The following is a 27,932-nucleotide window of genomic DNA, read 5'->3' on the forward strand; positions in this document are numbered from 1 at the left end:
TGTGTGTGTGTGTGTGTGTGTGTGTGTGTGTGTGTGTGTGTGTGTGTGTGTGTGTGTGTGTGTGGTTTGAAGCATATTTCGAGGTGCCCATTATTGCATCAGATTGGAGGGAGCTGCAGGAGGACTTTGTCTAAATTAGCATCTTTGTGATAACATTATTGATGCCAACCAAGCCTGTAGCGCTCCCTCACACAAAAACACGTCCCTACGCCAAATTAATGACGTTTTGAGACTGCCAGCTGTTACAGAAAGATGTGCCCAACATTTGGTTTCCTTAATCATTTAGGTCTGCACTGCATGCGATAGCAAATCCTAATCAGCGATGTCTGGTTGCTTTTGAATGCAACGCAGAATTAAACCTCACCATCATGAATGACTGAATGCTATTCGTAACTGCTGTGTTTAAATGTGATGAATGTCACATGGTCCAATAGAGTAAAGCTGCTGAYGTGACTTTTCACAGAAACTCGCAGTGTTGCTCATCTGGCATGATGCTGACATGTTTAGTTCCTCTCTTAAATTAATGGAAAATGGAGTATGTCTGACAGGATTTGTTGGAGAAAATGCTCCTGACATTGTGAAGACAAGGCTCTCTCAGATCGCCGGCTCTTTGCACTTTTGGGAGACTCTCATCACACTGTGTTTAATTGGAGGGCAGAGAGCTGGGCTACCTGAACCGAGCACAGCCATTAAAGTAGCTGGTCCTCTGTGGATGAAGAGGACAATGATGGAAATGTCTTAGGTGGTAAGTTCGTGAGAAATTAAGAGAGTGCAGGTTTCCAAAATGGCCCCAGCGGTCCCTCACTGAGGTGAGAAGAACCAGTTTGGTATTTCTGTCCAGGAGCTGCGTGCTCTGTCTTTGCTCTGAGATTAAAAAGGAGAGGTGGAATTAGACAGCAGAGTTAAATCTTATTAGCTCTTGTCCCGCTGGCAGCCACCTTTTGCACCTTCTTCATTATCTCTGAGTGTATGTGTGTGTGCTTTGTGTAGATGTAAGCAATGGGGAAAAGCACAGAGATAATGTCTCCAGATTATTAATGACATTGTATATGGAATGATGACTTTGCCAGGTGTTTCTCTACTTTTTAACTCTACAGACAAAGTAGTTCATGTACCAGTTTTGATGCAGAAATCTGTTAAAGCTATTATTTTTAAGGAAAAACAGAAATCATATAATCTGATATAAAAAAAATCAAATGCAATAAATCAATTTGTAGCTCTGCTTGTGTTTCATGACTCACCACTGTATTAATATCACTGCTCATGCTTATTCATCAGTGAACATTCTGTCCAACTCAAGATTTTACATGCCGTGCTTTCATGTCTTTTTAAATAACAGTATTTGTGCCAGCACTTGTGGCAGGGGGTCTTTGAGGCTGTGAAGCAAAAATACTTCAGCTGTAATGCCAGTGAATTCTTTGTAGGTCTCCTGTTGTTTCTATCTTGSACTCAGGTTTTATTCAGCTCTGAAGCATTGGATTAGRAAAAAAAAAAAGCTTTTATATGAATTGTGTTATAAATATGTAATTACTTAGGCTCTCTGTCAGTTCTTTTTATTATGGTTCATGGCAAATGTGTAAAGGAAAATGACTATCTGTATCTAATCCCACGTTCATAATCTTTCTGAGACCCACCTCTTYATTTTCACCTTTTATCCGGTTGCTTTATTTGGTACCGACGGAGGAGTTTGATGGTGAAAAGCCCTACTGACCAAAAATAAAATGGCAAGAAAATACCAAAAAACATTGTAACTGTCCCCGAGACCTTTGGTAAAATATTCAGGTGACAAAATAAACAGAAGTAGAAATTTTTGACGTTCCATAACTTACGTGTGCAACTAACCTGGTATTTCAGAAAAGAAAAGCAACAGACAATCAAACATGGTGGTGGTGTGGCTGTGTCCATCAGTTAGCAAGACCCCAACAACTGCTTACGAGGCTGAGGATTGTTGTGGTCAAAGTCTTTAATCCAATTCAGATACTGTGAAGGAATAATCTTAAACAGACTGTTCATACTCAAAAACCCCCCAATGTGGCAGAATTAAAACAATTCTTCAAAGTGCGGGCTTCAAACACTCAATGCCAGTTATCGCTTGAGCAGCTGTTGGCACTAAGGGTGGTACAACGCGTTATTAGTGTAAAACAGTGTGTATTCTGTAAGGGGCCAAAAGATTTTTGACAACACTGGRAATGGGATAAGATGTAGGAAAGTGAAAATGGCAGCCACAGTTGGAGCAGAATAGCTCTTCAGTATCTGTTTATCAAATGGCACCTTTTTCTCATTTTGAATTRCATGCTGGTCAGTTTTGTGTATTTAACAGAGATTCAAAGCTCTGATTAGATTTAGTATAACCTCACAGTGTCAAAAGCAATCATAGAATCCCCTCTAACAGTGATAAAACTGTCTCCCTCTTGATAAAAACCTGCTTCCTCCCTGTCCCTTTCCAATTTGCTCCATCTCCGCTGAGTTGCCTCTGCTTGCCAGACTTCTCTGCAGCACCCCCACTTCCCCCCCCCCAACCCTTTTCACCACACATTCAGTCTTTCTGTGTACCCGGTGATGCCGTCCACTAATGAGGATGAGCTCATCAGGGCATCTGCATGAGAGAGCGGAACATATTTACACAGATTATTCAGCTGTTAGTAGGACTCCAAAGGAACAATCTTTTATTTCCAGTCTACTGAGCACAAAACGCTTCCTGCTTCCGGGTATCTGACTCAAAATGTGAAGAGAGTTTTTAGATTCAGCATTTGTCATTCCTGCTGAACAAACAACGAAGATTTGAGTAGGATAAAAATTAACCCGGTTTTTTTTTTTAATGCTTTAAACCGCAAAGTCTTTTGGAGAGTAGAGCACAGGAAGCTAAGCTTCAAAGCCATTGATGCATGAAGTGCGTTACAGTGCTCATACTGTATGATGCAGCAGAAAACCTGCAAACTGCAGAGTTTTACAGATTTATGAAGAAAAATAAATGAATAGGCTTTTTCTTATTGGCTCCTTTGTTTGCACCTGGTCCCAGGAAACTAAAACTTCATTGATCATCTAACTATATGAAACTAAATCAGGCTAAATGTTTATGACACCAGATACAGTATTTGAGGGATGCCACTTGCCCATCTGAAATGACTCTATGATCAAAGGAAAACTCAAGCCAATGGCTCTTAGTTATTTTCTGTCATGAYCCCATTAAGGAACATAATTGTTTTTTTCTAAACCTCCCTAAATTGATATGCTGTTGAGAAACTGATGATATATATTTGTATATCTCTACAAACCATTGTATGACTTTATGGCTCCAGCATTCTGCATACAATCATCTGATTACCAAAGCGGATCAATAAAAGAAGCTGCAACAACTTACATATGTATTTATTTTATTCTTTTAAGCCTTAAAAATGCCCAAGTTTACTCAATTTGTAACATTTAATTAGGATCTGCTCAATCTGTGTGTTTCTCAAAAGAGAAAAAGTGCAAATGATTCACTGGGTTGTGCATTTTTAGATTGAACACACTAACATTCAAAACTTTTTTTTTTTTAAATATTGTAAACATTGGTTACTTTTTCATCAAGTTATCCCTTTATAAAAACGGTAAAATCATTAACTTATAGAATTTGCAGCATTGCCTATGTTTTAGCTTCTCGGAATAGCTGAAGAGGAGAATAACATTTTACATATTTCCTGGTCTTTTACTACCAGCTACCATCACTTTACTTGCCTCTGCTGCCCTTATTATTATTTTTCACCATTACAAACTTCTTCGTCTCAGTTCTGTACACCAGTGTGCCTGTGTAGGCTTCCTCTGCTGGGTGGAACATGGAGCCTGTTTAGTTTGAGCACTGCTGCCACCTAGTGACTGGAGGCTTGTTTATTGTTTAAGCATGACAGAATATATTAAAGGGGAAATCAGTCTGATTAATTTTAATCTCCTCGCCTGGGGGGATAAACTTGATGTGACACAGAGGCCTACATTTTTTTTTTCTCTGCCACTCTTCAAAATGACAAAGATAAGAACATGCCCTTCAAGACAGAAATGAGCTGTTATCGTGCATATGCACACATTTACAGCCAGAACAAAAATAAAAAAGTTCACACCTGTAACTCTGTGGCTATGCAGAAGAAGGTTAAAAAAAAAAGATGCCAGCAAGAATGGGACCCTGGGGTGAACAAGTTACCATGACAACATCTGTTTGTTCTTTGAAGTGTTTATGGATATAAAAGGCAACTTGTTAATGTTTATCATTATAACATTTTAAAGTCATTTCTAAGTGAGTTGTCAACTAAGTGATTAAATAACCAGCTTGAAAATTAACGGTTAATAGTTTTAATACAAGCTTGTGAAAAAGCTTGTATTAATATTTTATTAGACAATATTTCTCTTTCTGCCTGGATTTTGAGTTGAGTCCTGTTTCTGCCTGATGCATTTGACAGTATAAGCAGCACAGAGTTGAAAGCTGTTTTTACTGGGATTGGTGAGTGAAAGTGCTCATGACAAGGTTGCTGTGCAACTTGGCAGAAATTACTGAAACTTCAGAAAGCATTATGCACGAGTGAAAACAGTTCTGCCTGTGGCACTGAATTCAATTTAAGCTTAGATTACTATGATTTTGGACCATTATAATATTTGTGGTGAAATTACAAAGTCCTAATGCTTAGGTTGACAGTTAAAAACTGCATGAATGAAGAGTGAACTGTCATCGCAAAGCCTAGTATATTCAAATGCATGAATGTATTTATAATTGAAATCATATCCACATAACCATTTTATTCTCACTGTATGTCAATACATCACACTAATCTTTTCCATTCGTTAGGAACTTTGTATCTAATTTGACATTTTTGATACTTTAAAATTATTGTTCATGTAGAGGATCCGCTTGTTCCTAAGCTTTAACATCCTGATAATGTCGTAAGGTGTTTTTTTTTCCCAATTTCCGCATTATCTTTTCTGATGTCATTTATTTTGCATAAATGAGCAAAAAGGCTCATGCTTTTTCATTTGCCTCCTCTGAAGATTGGTTCATCCACAGTACTAAATCATTATTTCTTAAACCAAAACCATTTAACTATTCAGAAAGGTTGCTACTAATTTCCCCCCATAACTACTAAAATGACAGAATTATTTTAAAATCTCACCTTTGACATCCTCTCCAACACTACGCAACAATGGCTAATTGTAATTAAGCAACACAGCAAAACTAAAACTGACAGCACAAATATCAGAACTGAAAAAAAAAGTTGTATGACAAAATTACTAAATTATGTCAAATACTAAAATGCTTTACTTTTATCTTGCCGATATCCATTTTAATGCATTTTCTTTGCCTTTTGTAGTGCGTCTGCAATCAGAATACTGAGGAAGTTGTAGTACAGACTTGGTTCAGTGCATTCTTTAAAATAAGACCTCTGTACTACAGGAACTGCTGGTTGTCTCTACTCTGGATTAACTGACTTTGTGAGATTACAAGTGACTCTGTCTGCAGAAGGTTTTCATCTGACACAATCAGTCTCTCAGGACTAGTGTGGGAATTATTACACTCGGTCATAGGCCACAGAACTTTGACCGAGTTCATCTTCTTCTTTCCTTATACCTTGCTTATACCATGCTATTCTTCTGACAACTATTCTACTGTGAGAAGACATGTGAGAGACCCATGACTGAAACTAGCAAGGCAGTGGAATCCCTAAAGGCAACAACCGCTCCCTTTCTTGGCTTTACAGTATTTAACAGCAAATTTGAACCGAACTGATTGTGTGTGTATTTCTTGGATACATTGATTTTTCTATTAAAGATTATAAACTTGGTGTTTTCTAGGTCTTGTACATGAAACCTACCATATTTGTTCTGCCTTTTTAATTACTACCTTTCCAGCAGCGTAAACATTAAAGACATAGTCATGTGATGAAAGCTTTCATTGACTAGTCCAATTAGTATCCCTATAACCGATGTACCATGACTGATTTTTTTTTTTTTATCCTTATCTTAACCATAAAACTGACTTCAGGCTACAGTGGCCATTATTTACCAATGTCGAGATGCGGTGAGAAAGCAAGATAATGCTTTAGATCTGTATTTATTATACAGTGGTACAACTTATGTTTTTAATATGACTCCTTTCCAAGAGACTGAATTAGAAAAAAAATGAATATTTTTTGTTCTGTTATATTAGTAATATATGACGACAAATTTCAAATCTTTGCTAAAGGCCAATGTGGAAGGGAAAAGAACTTGCAATACAATCAGACTAGTGCTGCTGTCACTCTTCTCTTAATTTGGCTCAGACATGGATGAAAGTGAGACACAACTTTGGCTTAGCGGATAAGCCAAGCTGACATTTTGTACTGAAATGATAGAACAAATAGCAAGAACCACTGTAAAGGAAAACAGTTTAAACTTTATGCTCACAAACGACTCCCAGGGTCGCCTCATTAATCTGGCTGTCGGATACTTCAGATATTTGTCCTAGCTCTGTTGTGCTGTCATCCCTTCTGTTTAAGATATGTCTTCACTTACATTGAAAACTCAGTGAGTCTAACAATCCTGACACAAAACGTTCCTTTAAACTTAGAGAATGTTTTCTTGGCTCAGGAAAATTCTGTGTATGTCTGATTACTTCTGTGGAGCTCACTCATGTTTCCTGCAGAGATGATCCTTGTCTCCAAATGCCTTCCTTTTTTGTTCTGCCAATAACATTTCCATTCAACATATTCTTATTAAGAGGGTCTTTGTAGGTTTTATTTCTCTTCTATATAATATTTGCCATTTATGTAGCACTTTTAACAAGAAAATAGTTCATTTCCTTATCTTTGCTCACTAGGAAAAATAAATTAGTTTTTAACAAGTCTTAATGACGCTGAGGACTTTTGGTTATCTTTGTTTTTTTGGATGATACCCAGAATAGACATCCTTCAGTTGAGGATGGGAGGGGGAGCCAAACGTCCGGTGAGTGATCTTCACTGACAGCTGGAAGTTTCTTTCTTCCCTCAGCAGTGCAGCTCTAGTGCCATACCGAAGAGTTGCCACATCCAAACACACCAAATGAACAGCACTTAAAGCATTTCAAGAGATGTCGGGTGCGGTTTTGACACATCTGTGTTTGCTAGAAGGGAGGCAAAAGGTGCTGCTGGGCATTTTTCTTACAAACTCCCTCACATCCCAGGTCAACATCCCTGGAGAGAGTGCAGATATTTAATGATCTGCATTTTTACCTCTCCTTAATGACTATAAACCTCCATATGTCACTGTCCTGATCGTTCCATTTGTTTTTGTCAACACTATTAAAATGTGCAAATTTAATGTCCTGCGAGCAACTGAAGTGAAAACGGATGGTGCCAAGAATGATAATCTGTTTGTTCTCCAAACACGGAGAAGAGGAATGGTCGAGTAACTTGTTGAGAATAGATGTCACGTCTGCAAATATGAGGGGTTGAATTGGTCAATAGTTTTTTTTCTTCCTATTTTATCGGTTCCATCCTTCTGATCAACACTACAGCGACTTGTATAAACAACTCTGCTGTTTGCTTCAGTCAAGGCTAAAAAGGCAAGTGAGAGGCTTAAAGTGTTGATTTAGCTTTGAACCTTCTTAAACATATACATAACTTTAATGCCAAGTAAAACTAAGGGTAATTGAGTAAAAGACGACAGATTGAGTGCTTTACATGCGATTTAAGCAGTAAAAAGGGTGAGGAAGGTATAAATAATGAGTGAAAGTATTTTCAGATGTATGGGTTCAGGTCAGGGTGTTGTGTTTTCAAAGACAGAGCTTTTTATGTCCGGCTGCCTCTGTGGGGAACTGGTGCCCCTTTCCTACCCGTTCACTACAGTTGCTAATTGGACTTCAGCCTCATTACACAAACAAGTTGCCGAACTATTTTAGAAGGCCGAAACATTTGCGCTCCCACTTTATCTCGGCTCACTGATGTGCAAACAAAATATGTTAATACCCCACTCTGTGTGAGGCCTGTAAATCAGATGGTATCAAAATCAAAAGGAGAATGCCTTGTCAAAAGTGTCTGGAAATGAACTGCAATGACGTCGCTCTCCAGTGAAATCCTTTGGCTGTCTTTGATGTTCACGATTCCATATGGGCTGCGGTTTTCTGTTAATTTAATACAGCCCCAAGCTCCTTTAACAGCTTGTCTTCTGACATTGTTTGTCTCTTTGTAAGACATAATTGTGTCAACAACAGTCAGTGGGGATAAGACATCGGACCTTTTTGATAATTGCTTTCCCACAAGGTAAATTTGGCAGTAGGGGAGGAACCAAACATGCAAACAAACCAGCAGGCAGTAATTTTCTGCTGTGTGTTGCTTTGCATTTTAATGTTGATGGATTATTGCTTCGCTCTGGTAACTGACCACATGTTGAGTGGCCTGTTGTGCTGTAACAGCTCCAAGCTTATCACATCAGTAATGGTCACAGAGCTTGATCTGTTTCCACATCGGTTTTCCATCTAAATGTGTTAGTTGCAAATTGCCCCCCCCCCNCCCCCCCCCGCCTCAGTGGAAAGCAGTTAAACCCCCTAAGAAAACCGTGTGGTCTTGAGTTAGAATAGCTGAAAACATGAACCCCTAACGTGTTGTTGCTGATTGCCAGACAATGTTCAAGCTGGAGGGTTTGCATTTAGAAGGACTAGATTCTGGTTCACATTGTTGAATGAGGTGAGGGTGCGTGTCTGTCCATACACTTGCAACAGTTGAGCAGTTTACCTGAAATTTAGCCGGGTCTATGCATATACATGTGCAGATATACATACAGGTGTCTATATCTTAGATCTCTGACCAGTATACTTTTATCTTTTCAATATCTTGTAATTTATCGCTTGTGCACAATGCTTTTTCCACTGTTGCAGTTTTGGTCCTCCCATAGTTCACACCGAGACAGCAAAAAAATCTTGCTCCTGACTTAAGTACACTGTGAAAAGTTGTTCACAGTTACCAGTTCTTCACAATTAAGAAAGTAACCATTTTTTGCCAATAAGAGGACAGACAGTCAGAGATGTGTCTGTAAATTAATGATTAAATCTATAAATTTTAATGATTCAAGATGCTAACAAAGTTCTGAAGACACTCTTGACACCCCCAAATGGGGGTTTCCTCCAACAAACCACTTGTGCTAAACAGTCATTTATGTTTCCACCACTGCATTTATGAGCTGCTTACAACCAGATTCTAGCTAGATCAGAAGAGGGAACCCCCTTTGGTGGAGTTTTAAACGATCATGTTTAAAACTCCACAGTGTTTGATCTTTCTAGTAAGACAGGGAGATAATGTAGATCTTTATCATTAATAATAAAAAGTTATATCTCAAATACAGAGATATAACTGTATTTGAGATATATCGACCGGACTTTTATCTTCCAGTTGATACGCAGAAGAAAGGAGGACTTAGTGGTGCTTTTTTCCTCGTTTGTACTGCAGTTCTTCAGCCTTACCAGTCTTTTAAAGTTAAAAAAAATTCTTGCTGTAAATATTGTGGTTGACTTTTTTTTTTTACAACACTGCTGGTACTGATCTCTGATCAGTAGGTCATGACTGTGAAGATCTGGCACTAGCCCTGGTTAAGCACTACAACTTTGGAAAAATCCAGCGTGTGTCATGAAATAACCAAAATAAAAACAGTGTGGGAGGTAGTACAAGGTATTCTTATTTCTGTGCAGGTTGTTACTTCTTGACACGGCCATGGTTTTGCGATAAACACGTAACTAGAACCAGCCCTGTTCCATCTTGATTTGTCTTTCATGTAATCCCATGAGATCCCAGGACAGTGTGTTTTTTACAGCATGCAGCTGGGATTGCAGAACCAAAAGGTTGTGGCCTAAACTGTGTTGCAATCTGTATGTAAGCTGCTCAAACGCACTCAGTGCTTTAAATGCAAGTGACATTAGGGTGTGCCTTTGTCTCCTTACGAGCACCTTTCGTATCCTTGTACTGCTGCAGCTGCTGGTGGGTTTGCTTTGTATTGAATAACTGCTTCACGCCCATTTTGCGATCTCATTTGTCATTATGACCACCTCCTGTTATGGATCAGTGACATAACAAACCACCCTAGCCCCAAATTCTGAGTTGGCAAATTTGAGCTGATGATGAGGCATAAAAAAAAACACATGTATATTGTGCATAAAAAAAAAAGCCCTAGTCACAGATGTGAGTTYCTGAGCAGCATGCTATTAAAGTCAATGGTCCAACTTTCTCTCAGTTGTTCCACAATGCTGGCTTGACTTCTTTAAGGGCAAATTGTCACTGAATGGTGCATGAGTCTTTCAGTGATATACCAAGGGAGTCATAAAGGAAGGTTCATGTCTGTGGGTTTATCGTTGAACCTTCTTTTGTAAGGAACTTTTCATTAAAGTCCAGTCAAGCAGGACTTTATCTAAACAGCTGACCCTCAGCCTGGTTTATTCTTTTCTTCTTCAGAAAAAGGGGGCAGTCAGCTCAGCTAATGGCTGTAAGTGTTTGCATTCTTTTCCCTTCTTTTTATAAGTCCAGCATTTAACTTTGGTGTCGTTCTTTAATAGTTTTACGCACAAAGGAACACATTCTCTCTTTCTCTCTCTCTCACACACACAGGCTTGTGGCTTTTGGTGGTCCTTTTCAGAGCTGAATATCACAGTTAACCATGTGCTTCCTCTTGGTTATTGCTTCCCTATTGTCTGGCGGGTTTGTGTGCAGGGCCTTTTTTTTGTGTCACCCCTGCTGGAATCAGTCTGTTTACTGTGATTAAATGGGAGCAGGGAGGCTGATGAGGGTTGAGCTGTTCCTCTTTTAGACCAAGGGAATGTTGCAGTGCACACTGGAGTGGCACCATGTGGGGAGGAAGGGATCGTGGGGGAATGAGCTGAGCTTTCCAGATAAAATGTATAAATATGTTTTACTTAGACAGCAGAGTTATGATGATCCCTGTGTTTAAGGACAGAACAAACCTAACCAGGGAGCTTAAAATGCAGAGGAGACTTGTCTGTGGAGAAAAATGTGCATGGGGCTTTCAATAATCTGAGTAAAAACAAACTGCAAGGAATGTTTTAGATGCTGTTAAAGGGTATATATGTTCAAAAAATAAAAATAAAAATCCTGCGCTAGGCCAGATGACTGTAAATATTTATGTTGTATCAGTTTCATCTTAAGAGTAGAAGGCTGTTTTTTCCAGCCTGCTACACTGTTTATTGCCACTCTGTAAAGTTTATAGAAAAAATTGTCATTTAGTGGCAGAGGATATGCCATTAGGATATATGGAGGTGTTATCAGATTATAGGCAGACAGATCTGAACCGCAGGATGTGATGGGTGATCATATCTCTTTGTTTTTCCAGGTATTTGGTGATTACTATCACTTCCGGCATCGCAGAGTGGTAAAGAGATCGCTGTCTGATCACAGAGGGGCACAAGTCCGTCTGGAAAGAGATCCTAAGGTAAGAGGTTTATCTCTCGGGGTAACGGGGCGTTCGGATGTGGCCAAGGTTTGCTTTTGGGGACAGTTTTTGAGGTGTGGGGACAACTGCATCTTTATGGAAAGTGAGAAGTTATTATTTTCCAGCTAAAAGGCATTTTTAGCTACCATTTCTCACCTTTAGGACTGTGATGCCTGCAGTGAGCCTTCCAGTTAGCACTTTTCATAGCAATTAAGGACGCGTCATTCCTGTACTGCAGGTCAGATGGAGTCTAGATATAAAGCATTGTTTTATTCTACTGATTCAACTGAGTTAGCTCTTTTGCCTGTAGGTTGAAGATACTTGGTTCCACATTTTAATTATGTTAAACTGAGAAATACTTTTTTTTTTTTTTAATCAGTCAATCCTAAAAGGAAATATGGAACATTAGATGTGGAGCAGTGTCGAGTCATCTTACAGTCTTTGCTTTATAATTCTGTTTGTACAAAAAATTTCAGCCTTCCTCTCGTAATAAATGAATGTCTTTTAGCTCCAGTTGGCTCTAATCTAAAGTAATAATGTGCACATAACTCATTAACATATTGATTGTACAGTAATCACGTAAATATGGGAATAATTAAAATGCATTTTTTACATCATCATGTCTGGTAAATCGAAGTAGAAAACTCAACGCTGCACTATTTAGAGTTGTAAAAGAAAGTAGTGTTCAATCATGGTACTAATTAAAAATAATTAACCCAATGAAAAGCATGAGCAGAGCTGGATTTTATTACTGCATTGCAGATGTAATAAGGTATCAATGCTACCTTGGAAATCTTTGCTGTCTTTGCCACATAGCTGTGATTTACAGCTATGTGCTTTGGGAAAGTAGATGCCTTGAAAGTAGACCCTGCGTTGAAAGATCCTCCATCATAACCGCCAGCAAAAGGTCCAGATCAATATTATATTTTTTGCTATACTTAAGAAGCATTGTCAAATAAAATGTGGAAACTCGTGTAGAAACAGACGTCTAAATTTCAGGGCAAAAAAAAAAAGACACAATGGGTCAAAATAATTTCAGACTATTTTTTTCTGAAACATTTGCGGTGTGCCTTGCAAATACCACACACATTCCCCACATCAAGGCCGATGCACTGGTGGCAGCAGGATGTTAAGCGAAACGCTCACCTAACCATCAAGATGATTTTGGGCTCAGTGTCTTGCCTGGGGGTTTCACTGAAAGGAGGAGCCAGTATTAAAGCCCCCAATTAGTGAGCAACCTGCTCTACCTCCAGAGAGTTTCCTTTGATGCATTAATTCACTAATTATTTCTTCCACAAAGAATGATTAAAACACATGAATTTCCCCTAATGAAAGAACTGATATGCCAGAGATGATGCAGTGCATCTCGTCTTAGGTAGTTCTTGCTGGTTTTTTTATTTATTTATTTCCATTTTTGTTGCGCTCTCGGAGTATTTTGTGAGTGATGCAAGACAACAGTGTGGACTGATTTCAGGCAATTTTTCTTCATCCTGAATAAATGTTCTACTTGTCAGTTTCCAATTTCTGCAGGTCACTGAAACCTACAAAAAATTAAAAAACCCCGAGAACATTCACCTTTTTAAGTGTGAGGCACAGCCGTAGCTGCATTCCACATTCTCTCAGTTGGTGTATGAATATTTATGGAAAGTGGCGGCCTCTGATCCATAGGTTACCTAGGGGTAATTGTGCAAAATTGGGAATAAATTTAAGGAATTTCTTTAGCTCTATGTAGCACGACTGATTGAGTTTGAACACCAGCGTGATTTCCATTGCTAATAATGATCACCAACAGTGTAGCTGGGGAGCATTGCTATAGCAACCCATATCTTTAACTGAAAAGACTTTATATTTAAGTTGTGCAATCAGTCATAATTCCTCTCATAAATCTCGGCATCAGTCTGTGGAAATGCAGCCCTCTGACTGACGGGTTTCATTTGCGCTGCACAGGTGCTGAGCGGGAATAGACGAGTGTCTGCTGAGCTTGTTTTACACGGTAGACGCAGTCCCACCTCCCTCTCTGGGATTTCCTTTAACGTCGCAGCTCCATTTCCTGTTGCTGAATTCCTTTTGTCCCACAGCTCCTCAGACAAAATGGACCGTTACACATCCAGCTCCTCCCGTCTGTTAAAATAAGAGTTGGGTTTTAATTTATTTTCAATCTGGTTTAATCAGGAGAACTTTGCCGATTCTGCTTTACTCGCACACTTTACCAACCCCTCGGCTCCTTCCCTCACCTAAACATCAATATTTGAACTTTTCTGTAATTAACAGTGTGATCAAAGCCTGTGAACTGTGAGATTATTGCTAATTGTGCTCCCATATTACAGAACCACATAGCTTTTTTTTTTTTTTTTCAAAATAAACGGGTTAAAATGAAATAGGAAAATTTTTTAAACCCTGGAGAGACTTTGCAGCTTTTAAACTCGTTGAGATGAAGCCTAAATGTTCCACTAAATTCTATTTGAAGTGTGATTAATTGCTCACGAAAGCACCTAGGCATCTGCCAGACTTTATAAACCAAAAATGCAAGCGAGTTAGGGGTTTAGAGCTTTATCTATATTACGCCCATGCATTGTTCCGTTTTCTTTTATTCTGGTTTTATTTGTTGTTTCGTACAGTACTTCGTTTCAATGAATGTCCTTTTTTTTTCTAGAGAGACAATAAAAAAGCATAAGGCACAGCAGAAGCACCGATTTTAACTAATTATCTGACACTTGTTTACGGGATTTTTTTTTTAATAACTGCTTTTATTACTTCTGCAGTAATGGCAACTTTTGCAACGCCTAAACAAGTTTCATTGTAACATAAACTGCTAGGATATTCCTTCATAATACTGCTGCTTTATTTGATGGTTCCAGTTTGTCACAGGGGAGCTGTGCTCTGCTTGTTGAATTTGGAAGGACAAAGCAGAGGGTGGACAAAATGAGTGTGTGGGGATTTTATTTGTTGGAGGAAAAATGCTCTCTCACAAACATGAGATAAGGCAACCTCTTTGAACATCAGCTTTCCATTAGATTGGTATACACTCTGATTTTAATTTTCAAATATTCTCTACACGAATTAGTATATTGCAAACCGTTTGAAAGGTTTTGCATTTCGTCACCTTTAAACGATTTTGTATCATCATGGATGTGTTTCCCTTAAAAGTCAAACACATTTACTTCAGGTTGGCTGTAAGAGAGGAGCCGTCTAGTGTATAACATGAAGATACACAAGTCTTCTTGCTAGTGTGCTTTCTTGCTGATCCTGCCAAACCCGGTAACACGTACCTTACAATCCTGTAACTTTTCAGTTGCATTAAACACACTAAGAAATAATTAGCCAAAGACTCATTTCTGGGGGGATTTTAGGCGTTTTGATGTGAGTAAGGTATATTGCTGAGCATTTACTGTAAATTTTCTCCCAGCTGTAGAGGTGTTGCTTGTTAAACCAGTGCTTCCTGTTTGTCTTGGTAAGACATCTTTACCATTTCCTGGTTAGGTGTTAGGAGCAGACATTCCACAGTCGAGGGAGGTGTACACAGGGTTACAGCATGATTTGCGCATTGTGGTTTTTTCTGCATTGTGTTTCGCAGCATACAAGGATTCAAGGTTGCAACATCCCATGTGCTCAAAATTCTGACGAAGCGATGGAATAAATATGAAAGGTTGCAAAATATCCAGATAACGAGGGCAGTGAGGTGTTTGTTGCTCCATGCTTTACACACCACACATATGAATCATTGCATGTAGGTCAGCTTGAAAATGTTCAACACACAACAGCCTTTCCCTGCGTAYGTGTGAAACCAGAGTGTCAGATTTGATAGAAAAGGTGCTAGGAAACGAAAAAGGGGAAATCACACCCTCATCCTGATGACGCAGAAGAAAAGAAATGGTTTTAATCTGAGTTGAAATCAAATAAAGTTTAGTCAGTGCAGAAAATGACTGCTTTCTTCTGTCCATAGAGATTGTTTAAATAAATGTGTCGTCTTATTGAAATGGAAAGTCACAATTAAGCTGAAGAAAGAAGCAAAGCGCTCCATTAGCTGCCTTTTCATCCGTTTCTGTCTGGCCACTTAAATTGTTCAAAATTTGATGCATGTATTGTGAAACCTGGAGAGTGCCTCAGTCCTTCAGTGATTCATGAATTAGAATTGGGTTTTAGCAACTCTTCCACTTAACTGATTCAGTGATGTCAGATTTTATAGGCTCTGATCTGATTGTACTAAAAGCAGTGTTTGCCTTGGCCTGCTCTATAAAAAAAAATAGGAATGCTGTATTGAATAAATGCTTGTTTAGATGAAAATTTAAAGACAAATTTAAAGAAAATTTAATGCAGAATGTTTCTGCAAAATTCAGAACTGCAGGGATTAAAACTTTTCTTTGGAAGATAATTTTCTTTGTTAATAAGTTTAAAGCCTCAAACGAAAAGAGCTACAAAGTTTTTAGCAGCATGTCCTGAATGCTCTGGCATAGGCTAATATTTTAAACATGTTCTTCAAAGTGTCTTTCAGATTTACATGTTTGGTTTATGAGGTCTGACCATTAGGGTCCAAACACAGTAGCTGCTTCCTCTCACTTTCCCACAGTTGCAACTAGAGGTGCACAGATCCAACTTAGAAATGCATTTATTTTATACTTTATTTTATCGTTTTGTTCCAATTTTGCCTTTGAGGACATGAAGAACATGCAGTAGGAAATTCTTCTGCGCGTTCTGTAAACCTACAGAAAATGTAAAGAATATCATAGCTTATTTATCAAAGCTTATGGGTTTAAATTTTCTTAAATTTGTTATGGAACTCAAAGTTAATGAAAGTACATGTTGCTGCTTGATGCATTTAAAGCCTTAACTTCATTAGACTCTATAATTTTGATTCTAGTAATGGATAATAATAATAATAAAAAAACGTTTTTAATAAGGATTTTATTTAATTTTTTGTATTTAATCCTTCCCATCACCAACCAGAGCTGATTCAGAATGTGTGAAGTGCCACAGTGATGCAGCTCAAAGCTGACCTGATCTTCACTGTTAGAATAGCATAAAAACTCTTAAACATCCTCTTAAACTGATTGAACCCAAACCTAGACCTCTTTAACGTTTTGAAGAGCGTTCTTCTTCCATTATGACATTGCTTCAGCAGTTAATATAACCTTCATTACTTTTTCCCTCTTTGTCCCTCTCCCTCTGTCTGCATCACCAGAGATTTGAATAAAAAGGGAGATCGGGTGTAATTTAGTTGTCCTTCACATCAGGTACTCCGTCCTTGCTGCAGACAGTTCTGTCTTTCTTCTTTGAAATGTTTTTTTTTCTTCTTCTTCTATGCGACTTGCCAACCTAAGTGTCTGCTTGTGCTGAAAACACAATCCAGCACAGGGAGTAATATTCATAAACATTTTCCCTGTAAGCCCTCTGACTCTGCCAACATTTCCGACAAGTGTTCCCCCATTATGACGTCCCGCTGCACACTTATGTATTGTTACGCGTCACACCCTAATGTGCATTCATGTTCAGGTGTACGCATATTCACAATAACCTCTGATGCATTGTATTTCACTTTACACAAACCGGAAATTTTAATTAGTCTTGGCCTGCTCTGGAATTCATCAGCGAGCCTCATTAGAGAGGAGTCCAGCATGCCCCGGTGCCTCCAATCTCACTCTTTCAGCTGCCGTCCCAGTGAGAGTTGGATCTCAGTTATTTCATTTGGCATGCTGACACTCATGGGCAGCGCATAATTATACCTTCTCTTCCCCCCCCTTTTTAAATGTCGTGAGTGATGTTGCTTGTGCATTTTGTTTTCTTTGACTGAAGGTTACAAAACGTCTACCTTTTTTTGTCTCTAATTTTTTTGTTTCTGCCCTCTCTGTTTAGGTTACTTGGTCAGAGCAACAGGTGTCCAAACAGCGGAAAAAGAGGGATACCGTCACAGAATTTGTTGATCCCAAGTTCAGAGACCAGTGGTACTTGGTGAGTATTAACAGTGCATGACAAAAACCTAACTGAGCAGAAGCTGCCTGAGCAGCAGTGGTGTCCAAACAGAAAGTCTGGCTTTGCAGCAGTTCATAAAAAGCACAGCAACAAACAGGGGGAAGGCAGAGCGAGACGGGCGCAGTTTATCTTGAAGTGGTCTTGTTTTTATTGGATTGATTTTCACATTTGACTTGAGGAATGCCACTGATACATTAGGCCGTTAAAAGCAGTGGTAACAACTCCTGAGACTTTCAGCTCAGCGCCGCTCTTCAATTACTGTGAGGTTGCTGCAGGCAGAAGAAGATTCATGGTGATGCAAAACAGACTTGAATCGCAAACTGCAGGAACAGAGCCTGTAGTTGGTAGTTTGGACAAGAAAAGAAGCAAAAGACCACAAATGCCTGTAGAATTGGTGTTTGTTACTCATCCTGGTAAGATCATAGTACTTTACCCCTAACTTATGTCATATACTGTGTGGAAAAATGAAAAAAAAACCGCCTACTTTATCTGAAATCTAATTGCACCTCTAGTTACTTCTAATTCATCTAATAATATATAATTTTCATTCATTTTGAAGTTTTTTCTTTTATTAATGAGCTATAAAACCCTCAGACTTAAAGCTGTAGGAAAAACTGCACACAGTTCAAAGTAAAGTTTGTTTTACAGATTCTTGCAGAAAATCACAAACTGGTGTATTTTATTGGGATGTTTTGTGATAGAGAATAATTGTCTAGTGATTCAAACCTTTGAAAATCTTTTACAAGCGAAAATCTAAAAAAAAAAAAGAAAAAAAAAAGACGTGTACATGTATTCAGTCCCCTTTTTCATGAAATACTTTAATAAAAAAGAGAAAGTTTAAAGCAGGGTAAGATTACAAGTGATTTTCCCCATGTCTCATGGATGGAACATCTTGTAAAACCCTATCCTAAATTAAGATTACAACACATCCACAAAACCTACCAATATGGACGTCTATCAAAGCTGACAGGCTAGGGGACTTTTAGTAGACTTTTAGAAGTTTTCTATTGATGGACATACTAACGCTGCGGATCTGATATTAGATTGAACATGTTTAATTCAGTTTTAATTGGTTTAAATGAGATTAAAAAAAGTCCTGCTGATAAATTACTGATACAGCTTAAAACAAAGATTTTGTCAGTTTGCTGAAAATGAGAAGACGATGTTCCTGCTTGATGGACACTATTCAGAATTAAAAATGTCAGCCACAAAAAGGCCTTTTTTTTTTTTTTTTTGCAGAACTTCCTCTGCATTGCAAATCAGAGTAAGTCTGCAAAATTAGAACTTTCAGTTTTAATTGATTTTTCTTCTTGATGCTTGGGGTGTCAAGGATCTTACAAGGTTGTGGAGTAATTTAATTCTGTCTGATCGACCCAGGCTCACATGGTACTGTACTGAAATCCAGGGGAGAAGTGCTCTGGATGACACGTCAGACACATTACTTTTTAATGGTTAACTCCGAGAGGAGGAGCTTTGAACCGTTTGAAAGCCCAATGTGACTTTTGATAAAAGGTCAAGTTAAACGTCAAAAGCATGCAAATTGCATTCGGTATGCCCTCACTCACCTCACTGTTTCTTTACTTTGCTTGCTGGCTATGGGATGTGTAGTAAGAGCAAAAGTGATACTGATATCCTTAAATATACACCCTTGATGCTCCTTATACCATCACTGCTTCACTTTAAGTGGAAAAATTCAAACAGCAATAAAGGTTGTTTTCATTTCACCCAAAAGAGAAGTAATTCTTAAAGTAATTAAGTTGTCTTGTGTTTTCTTCTCTAATCCATAATGAGTTTTATTTTCATACATCTGCCGTCTTTGCTCTCAGTACAACAGCAACCACCGGGACTTGAATGCCAAAGCTGCGTGGCAGTTGGGCTACACAGGTAAAGGAGTGGTGGTGTCCATTCTGGATGATGGGATAGAGAAGAACCATCCTGACCTGTCGCAGAACTATGTGAGTAAATGAAAAATATGCACACACAAAATGCAACAGATATTTGGTATATAAGTTGAGAAGAAATTAACTGACAGTTGATGATATAAGCTGCTCTTCTGTCTTTTAAAGGACCCGGAAGCCAGTTATGACGTGAATGATGCCGATCCTGATCCTACGCCTCGGTACACGCAGCTTAATGACAACAGGTAGCTGTTTATACTGATCACGGTTTTATCTGTTCTCTTGCTTTGTGTCTTCTTTCCCTGGCCTACTATGCTGCTGCTTCTCCAAATGTGGCTCTGTGGGACACATGCTCAGAGAGGAAGTCCTGTTGTTCAATTTCTGCTTTAATCATACTTCTAGTATGTAAATAATTGTCACCCATAACTAAATAAAAAGCCTTTTATTCACTGGTGAATACATACAAGTTCATTAAAGTAAATAGGTGATTTTTACTCATTAAATTTAGAAAGGGAAATTACTTGCTAACAAATTGAGGAATTAGAAATGTTTATTTCTGATCATTTTTATAATTATCACAGGTTCTCTGAGTTTAGACAATTTCAGATTAAAATCTGAAAAAAAGAAAAGTAAAAAATTTAAAAGAGAAATGTCAGCCTACTGAAAAGTTGTAGAGCGGCCTTCAGCTCCTGTTCTTGTCTCTCATTTTTCACATGACAAGAATCCATAGATTCTGTTTGGGGTTTAGATCAGGCCAATTTGTTGGCCAGTCAAACTCAGTGATACCCTGGTCACTGAAGCGGGAATAGGTACTTTTGGGAGTATGAGCAGGTGCCAAGGCCTTCTGGAAAATGAATAAAGCATGTCACCAGAGTGAATCATGGATTGCTCTAAAAAGTCCTGGAATTCATCTGCACTGACTGTCGACTACAGACGCAAGTGACAGGACTCCCTAAATCACCTGTATTTCTGAAAAAAAAATTACTCCAGACTTGTACATTTCCCACCACACTTTTCTTCCACTTAATTTTCCATTGATATGCTTGGATTTAGCGCTGCATGAGCAGCCAGCTTCTTCAGCTCAGACCTTTTTATAGTTTATCTTCCTTATAGAGGATCTCAATGATTACCTGCTGGATATTTGTCAAGTCAGCAATCCTTTCCATGATTCTCAATGCCATAACATTCTTATAGTGTAACTAACATAACAGTTCTGTTCTGTTTGCCTGATGAAATATTGGAGTTTTGTGAGCCACTTTGCTTTTGGTTTTCATTAGCTATGAGCCATAGTTATAAAAAATAACAACACTAAAAGTTTTAAAATTGACTACTCTGTAATTAATCTGAATATACAGTTCTTTATTTCCATTACTGAAATATTCAAAGGTATTAAAGACAATCTAATTAATTAAGATGCACTCTCAGACTCTAGAAAATCCCAATTCTTTGGTACTTTCTAAACCTTTTCTTTGTTTCCATTGAGTGGTACATGCGACGTGGGTCGTTGCTGTTCGGTACGCTATTTTATGGCCCAGTTTATTTAGGAGAGCATTTCTACTGCCAACTGGGTCCTAATTAGGCAGGTGGGGTTAAACCGAAATGCCTTACTTTGCGTCATACTAATGCAACAGCAGATTTGACGTAATATGTCTCATGCTTATCACAAACTGTGATGTTTTTCTGAACTGTGTCTTGTGATGCCAGTAGCTACTGTAGCATTGTCCTATGGACCTACAGCTGAAGTTGGCCTAGGAATAGTGCTGCAAGGGTCGATTATAAGGGCTGCTTTTACAATGAAAACAGACAAAACAGCTCAAAGCATTGATCTGTACTGCTCAGTGGAAACAGGACTTCAGTTTTCTGGCTTCCTAAAGCTCYACAGTACCACCAAGACTCTCTTATCGTCTGAGTCAATTTGCTCTGGTATTAAGGTATTGCGTGTAGAAAACATCATTATTGCTGCGGTGTCTCCAGATGACATTAGGGTTTGTTTATTGCCACCATGGTGCCCTGCAGTGAATTGGATTGAATTAAGTTCATCAGCATTAATGAAACAGCAAATCTCTTGGCTCAGAAAGGTCCCTACTTGTCTCCCCCTCACCCTCGCTGCCTGCCCCTGCTTCTCCCCTTTAATTTCTGATTTGCAGTAATCTGCTGTTTGTTGGCCGCCGGCCCGGGAAACCTTTTTAAGGGGAGGCGCTGTGTGATTGCTGATGATGGGCAGAGAAGATTAGACTTTGGGAAAACGAGGTGTATCGTAAGCTACAGATGGAAGATTGTTAGTGTGTTTGTGTCATATCATGGGAGCGAGGGGAGGACAACCATGGGTCTGTGAATCTAATCCCACTGAAAATAGGTTACTTCTTTAAACCCACAACTGGGAGAAAAAGTTTGACAAGTAATGATTCAGTACAAACATGGCTTTCTAGTGCCGACTAGTTGAGTGATTTTTAAGACACTCTGGGACTGGTGTCCCAGAAAGTTATCCCACTATCATTAATAAAACCTTAAATGGTGGTATTTCTTGAGAAAGATTTCATATAAAAATCCTTCCTGTGCAGTTCCTCAAGTCAAAAATCTATGTCGAAGAAGGTTAAGCCCCTCCTGGGGTTCATGGTGGCCCAGAGCCCAGCAAAGACGCTTCTTATTGAGGTTTTCCTCTATGTGGATTAACCTCTCACAAACAAACCCCAGCTCCTATCTGGAGCCACCCAGCCCTTTGTGGCTTCCATCTGGCTGGACCAGTTTAGAGGGAGAACGTTTGTATGTGTGCTTCTACATGTGTTTGTACGCTATACTGTACCGTTAGTGCAGATCTACGTGCAAACAACCTGTGTGAGGGCCTGAATGTGTGAGAGACTGTAACTGTCTGTTCTCTTCTGAAAGCCCAACTCTGTTCGCTCCCATAAGGCTGCCTTTCTTTCACAGCATGCAAGCCGTGGAGAGCAGCAGTCACCCTCATGTTTATCTAAAGCAGCATGCAATCTACATGTTTCTCTTTCCAGGGTTTTCTCCAAAAACCTATTTGGATGATTTTCTAATTATTTTTGTGGGTGGAATTGCTTATAGAAGTGTATAAGTTTATCCATAAACTTGGATAAGTGCATCTAGTGTCAGCTATTGTAGTTTTAACCATATATATATATTTTTAGATAATCTCAGACATATATAACAAGCATATAAAAGAAATACTTGAAAACTCAGGAAGATTTTACAAGGCTGCAATCAAGTGATGCCCAACTTGCCTGGGACATGCTTAATTTATTTTATTTTGAAAGATTGGCTTTCTTTACTTTGGATTTTAAAAAATCACTGGCCCTTTTGTGCTGCAGTCCGGCTCATTAGTTAACAGACAGGCCCATTAACTGACTCAAGAAGGAGCAGAGCAGAACACTTGTTCTGATTTACCTTTGAGGTTTAGTGAAGCCAAGCAACTATTGAACTACAAATGCCACTATCTACAACCTTGGGAACCTCGGAGCCTACAAAAGTTTTATTTTAATGTAATCGAACTCCGAGGAAGGATTCATAATCATATGCTTTGTGTAAATCTTTGAATGTGGGAGCGCTGGCACTCTAAAAATAATAAGTGGAGTGATTCTCTCTTAAAATCTATGTATGAACATCCTGAATGTCTCGGTCCATTTCAGCAGCACAAGCATTAAGAATGTAATGTTTCTAATCCTATGTAATCAAATCCTTAAATGATTTCTGTTCTTCTTTTGTTTGTCTCAGCCACGTTTTCACATTGAGTTTAAACAGCAGGTGCCAAATTTAGATCTCGACAGGTGTAACCATAGAGATGCTCTGATTTATGATTCTTGGGTGAAGATCAGATTCTGTTATCTGCATTTAAATCAGCTACCTATCCAATACAAAATACTTGAACCTAAATGTTTAGTGAAGTTAATAGGATAAACCATATATGCACTGTCGTCTATAAACCTAACATTAGATCAAAGAATGATGCCCGTATCGGATCCGGTACCTAGATTGTATCAGATCGGGTCCGTCTGATGTTAATATTTCCCTTTTTTCCACAGATCCCCTTTATAAACAGTCAAATAAAAGAGACGGTTCTCCCATTTTTACTCTTTAATGTGTTATTTCTGCAGGTTGGATAAGGTTGGAAGACATCTGTTTTACAACACTATCTCGCTTGCATGAGTTCTGTAAGGCTTTTATTTTGGTTAGTGCTGGTAATTTGCCTTCTTGAGATCATATTGTTTACCTCACTCAGTTATGTTCTGTACCAGCAGTTCTCCATCAGACTGGTTCTCCAGATGTTTAAACAAAACTTTTTATTTTTGTTATCATTTATGGTTACTATCGTTACACTGTATGTGTCTAACAAGGCTGAAGAATATGTAGGAACCCAATAAGCGTCTGTTTTACTTTCTTTTTCCTTGAACTGCTCAAGATTCTGGTGTGAATGTGTTAGGACATACGTGTCTAAATACAAACCACATTTATCTTCCTGTTTCTTTTGTCATCAGGATGTTGGGTGTAACATTTGTTGCGTGAAAAGAAAAGGTGTTGACCTTTTAGTCCAACGGTGAACTTACTGCTAGTATGTGTCAAAATTAGGGGGAATCCACACTGATTGATTCTTGTAATCTTTTGTTTTTGACTGCATGAAGCACAGGAACAGTCTTCTTAATTTTGGTGGAATGATAGTTTATCCGTCGTATGTTTGTGTCTCTCCAAGTTTTATGCTTGTACAATTGCCTGAAATACTAGCCGCAGCTACATAATATATATATAATTAAGTATGCGGAAGGAGGGTAAGCAGTTTAATGTTGCTGTGTTTGTGAAGTGTGTAAAGGAATCCATCAGGCAGGTATTACAGAATTAATCAGGGTGACTTGTTAACGATTCCCACTCATCAGCTCATTGTTCCTCCTGACATCCATGCTTACTGGTGTGCATCCTGTGATGATCTTGTGCATTGTGCAGTCTGCTCAGCCACCACAGAGCAGTAGAACATTTCCTCACATCTTACCTTTTTTTTGTTGGAGGACTAGTTGTCCCCTGGGGGAACCATTAATAAAAGCACATCCTGTTGACCGCTTCTGTTTTTCCAGATATTGTGCTGTAAAGATTTATAGTTCTTAGCCTTTGCTCCATAACAAATGGAATAAATAAAAATGAAAAAGAAAATCCAAGGCCTGTCTTCATACAGTGAGATAATTGGCTTTCTTTTGGCATTTAAAGGTCATTTTTAATTAAAACTACTTGGTGCCCTTTGGTCTTGAGATCTCAATGTAGCTTAAACAAGAGATTTTCTTTTTTTTTTTTTACTGCACAGGTATTATTATAATTCTCTGCACAATAGGACTGGCATTCCAACCTTGCAGTGAAGATCTGCAGACTTTAGGATCAATGCCAACATGTACCGATGGTTTTCTGGCAGTGCTTTGTGGTTAAGGTAATTCCTGAAACCCTTTGCTTTGGCTCTTTGCATGATTTGTCATCAGTGTATTTTCACTGCCCGGCCCAAAAGGTGAAAGCCTCTTATATTTTATTTGACCAGATCTTTGTTACCTTTTCTTTTGTGTCTGCATTGTTTCCCAACAATTACAATATGCAATGTGTCATTGATTTCTCGCCAGCGCTGCATTCATTTGTTTCGCTGGTAGACTATTGATGATGGATCTGCTCCAGCCCATTAAAGGTTCTCAGTGGAGCTAAAATTCAGACTGTGCGGTGGCCTGATGATTAGTGACATTGCCATCCCGCTGGCATATTTCTTATATAACCATCCAGTATGGTTGTTTAAGGAATAGGTCTCTAATTAAAGTGTTTTACTGTCAGATGTATCCCTGCTGTTTTCCTCGGCCTTTAACAAGTGAGTGGGAGGTTAGAAGGTATCATCTTGGATTGTTTTATATCTCCCAAGATAATTAGTTCGAGAGTGCTGATAATGCAAGCAGTTTTTGCATAATAAGAGTGTAAAGATTGACCTCTGCTGGTGTTGCTGCATTCTGTACATCGGCCTGCCCAGGAAATTAATCTATTAAAAACAGCTGGAAAAAGGGGTTTTGCTGACAATGAGAGGAATGGGTCTGTGCATGCCTGGCATCTGATTGCAGACACCTTGGCTTCTGCTTATCAGCTGCATCGCAAAAATAACAGATGCAGAGCAACATAATACCCCAAAGAGTACGAACCAGCACTTCCAGGAATGTTGTGATAAAGCTCAGTGGGAAATGACTCGGATGACATTTTTGTGTGAAGGTGTTTTGCTTTTTGAGTCTACAATGAGCTTTTATTTTTTTTATTCATATCCAGCCATGTTTCTCTCTGCATGCTTCAGTCAAGCCTCGTCTCCCTCTAAATAACATCCTGCGACATATTGGAGTCCTGGTGTTACTGTTGATTGTGGCATTTACATTAGCCTTCGCCCTCTGAGCTCACCATTGTATCTTAAGAAAACTCAGGGGAATGGAAAGTGAATTACAGTCCTCTGACCTTATGTCTGTATACTCAAGCTTTTTTTATGCAACCAGAGATCTTGATTCTAATTAGATGTCCCTGAAGATTCAGGTTGTGCCTCCTCAAACCTCTCGATTTTTTAATTTTTTTATTTTTTCCTTGTACAGTTCAAAATGCACCATGGCAGCAGAATCCATTACAGATTAATAACCGGTAATAGCCCCACTGGCAGACTACAAGCTAAAGCACAGCTAAATGTCCTTACCCTGACATTATATGCAGAGTATTTTATCAGTGGAAGACGTTGGCTGCTGGTGTTGCGTTTTGATTATTTGGTTTTGGTTTGGCTCGTCAGCTAGAGTGTCTCAGCTGAGCCTGGCTGGCTCAGAATGTTTCTTGAGCAGTGAATGAACGGCCTTGGATCCAGCTTTCCTGTCTAGGAATGGCTGCAGTCCAGGGAGACTCAGCTAAAGGTTTTAGGGTTTTAAACCTGTGTATCCATCTTGGTGGGAAGGGTACACACACCTGACTGCGGTGGGATCATCTGCCCTTCTAGCGCTCTTATTTTGGATCCCCACACTGTGGTGCCTGGAGCTAGCCCTTACCGCAGGGGCTCATGTTTAATGGAAATGGCAAGCCTAATTCACAACTTCCTCGTTATTCAAGCTAGAGGCAGTCCAAGGTTACTAATGCTACAAAGCTGGAGATAATGCACAATGGATTGCCCTCACTGATTAATTTATTTGTTTAACAGTATCCATGCCAAGTACTCGTCTCCAAGAGTTTGTGTTGTCTCACTGTACAGCTTCACCACACCGCATGATGGGAAATATCTTTTCTCATGTAACCTTTAAGAGACCAATATCCGTCTTTTGGCTGCACGCGCAGTAAATGGTTGTCAGCAGGTTGACCAAATTTACGAGAATAAGGATTTTTTCTTTGTTTCTTTTTCTTCCTCCTTTCCAGGCATGGAACCCGATGTGCGGGAGAGGTGGCGGCCGTGGCCAACAACGGGGTCTGTGGGATCGGCGTTGCCTACAACGCAAAGATTGGAGGTAATGATTTGGTTTCTCAAAGCTACGTCACGGTTCTTTTTTGACTGCATGTTGAACAGCCTAATACTGAAATGAAATAGTGATCCTGCAGCACTTGATTTTATTTTATTTTTTACTTCTTCACTGCATTTCTCAGACACAGCATGTCTCTAAATCTTTTTAAGCATCGCTGCAGCTGTGAGGATTGGCACGCTGCTGTAAGTGTATTGGTTTTGCAAGGAGTAACAGTCTTGAGATGTGGTTCCTGAAATGACACATTGCAATAGCCTTGATTCAATTTGTGTGCATGTATTGTCAAGCTCTCTTCTCTCAGTTTTTATCGATGTTCAGCAGAAATAACCTGTGTAGATTTGTGACCATGGGTTTTAAATAACCTTCTGTGCAAAAGTATCAACAGCAGCTTCCACTTTAATAATGTCAGACTAATTGCTCTTTCACTTTATTTTAGCAATAAAAAATACACCAGTGTGACTTGTGTGGGATTATTTTAAAATCATGTAATTTACAAATAATGCCTGGAGTGTTTCCAATGAAGGAACATTGAAATCCACACAGTCACTTTAAAAATTAGTGTTTTACCATTCAAATAACTCAATAAAATCTGTTTAACTTGGTGTAAATATTAATTAAATGAATTCAGTGGAGTGAGTGCTCTCATCAAAGCTATTTTAATGGAATCTATCCAGTAATATTCTCATGTTCCATGGTTATCTTCCAAAATGCAAAGTTAAAACATCACAGCCTTTAATTATTGGGAGATATTTAAAAGAAATGGATTTGCAGCTGCTGCATAGTTAATGCTCCTTCTGGACATAAATTTTAGACTTTAATTGTTTAGTCCTGTGGATTATTACCAGCTTCCTTTGAGCTTAAAGTGAGTTTTACATCAGTTTCAGAGTGTAATCACAGTGAAATAATCATGCATGGGAATCATCACCACATTTAATTTTTTTTTTTACAGCTGAGGCTTCTTTCTCTTTTCACTAAACAGACTTGGGAAGCGGGATCGGCCAAGTTGAATTCAACTTTGAACAGCGTTTGTACTGACTTTATTTATGGTAGCTGTTAAATAATAAATGCTATGAAATTATCTTATATTAATCCTTCATTTGTCTGACTTCATTGTTTTAAATCATATTTTGGACTCTGCTGTTGCGGTGGGAGATCTGTA

The 27,932-nt window shown here is 38.8% G+C and overlaps 1 protein-coding gene across 4 annotated transcripts in view; it reads left to right on the forward strand.

Annotated features, from left to right (window-relative positions):
• The window catches only part of furina (furin (paired basic amino acid cleaving enzyme) a), an 82,645-nt gene that overhangs the window by 29,848 nt on the left and 24,865 nt on the right, over positions 1-27,932 (forward strand). For 3 of the 4 annotated variants that reach the window (XM_008405438.2, XM_008405439.2, XM_008405440.2), the window contains exons 3-7: positions 11,308-11,406; positions 17,257-17,352; positions 19,200-19,328; positions 19,440-19,516; positions 26,673-26,761. In XM_008405438.2, coding sequence (XP_008403660.1) covers positions 11,308-11,406; positions 17,257-17,352; positions 19,200-19,328; positions 19,440-19,516; positions 26,673-26,761 — 490 coding nt within the window. Of the gene's footprint in view, positions 1-10,415; positions 10,447-11,307; positions 11,407-17,256; positions 17,353-19,199; positions 19,329-19,439; positions 19,517-26,672; positions 26,762-27,932 lie in introns of all 4 variants that reach the window. The other variant, XM_008405441.2, reaches the window with a different exon arrangement.

This window comes from Poecilia reticulata, linkage group LG3, assembly GCF_000633615.1.
Source record: "Poecilia reticulata strain Guanapo linkage group LG3, Guppy_female_1.0+MT, whole genome shotgun sequence".
Lineage (NCBI taxonomy): Eukaryota > Metazoa > Chordata > Actinopteri > Cyprinodontiformes > Poeciliidae > Poecilia > Poecilia reticulata.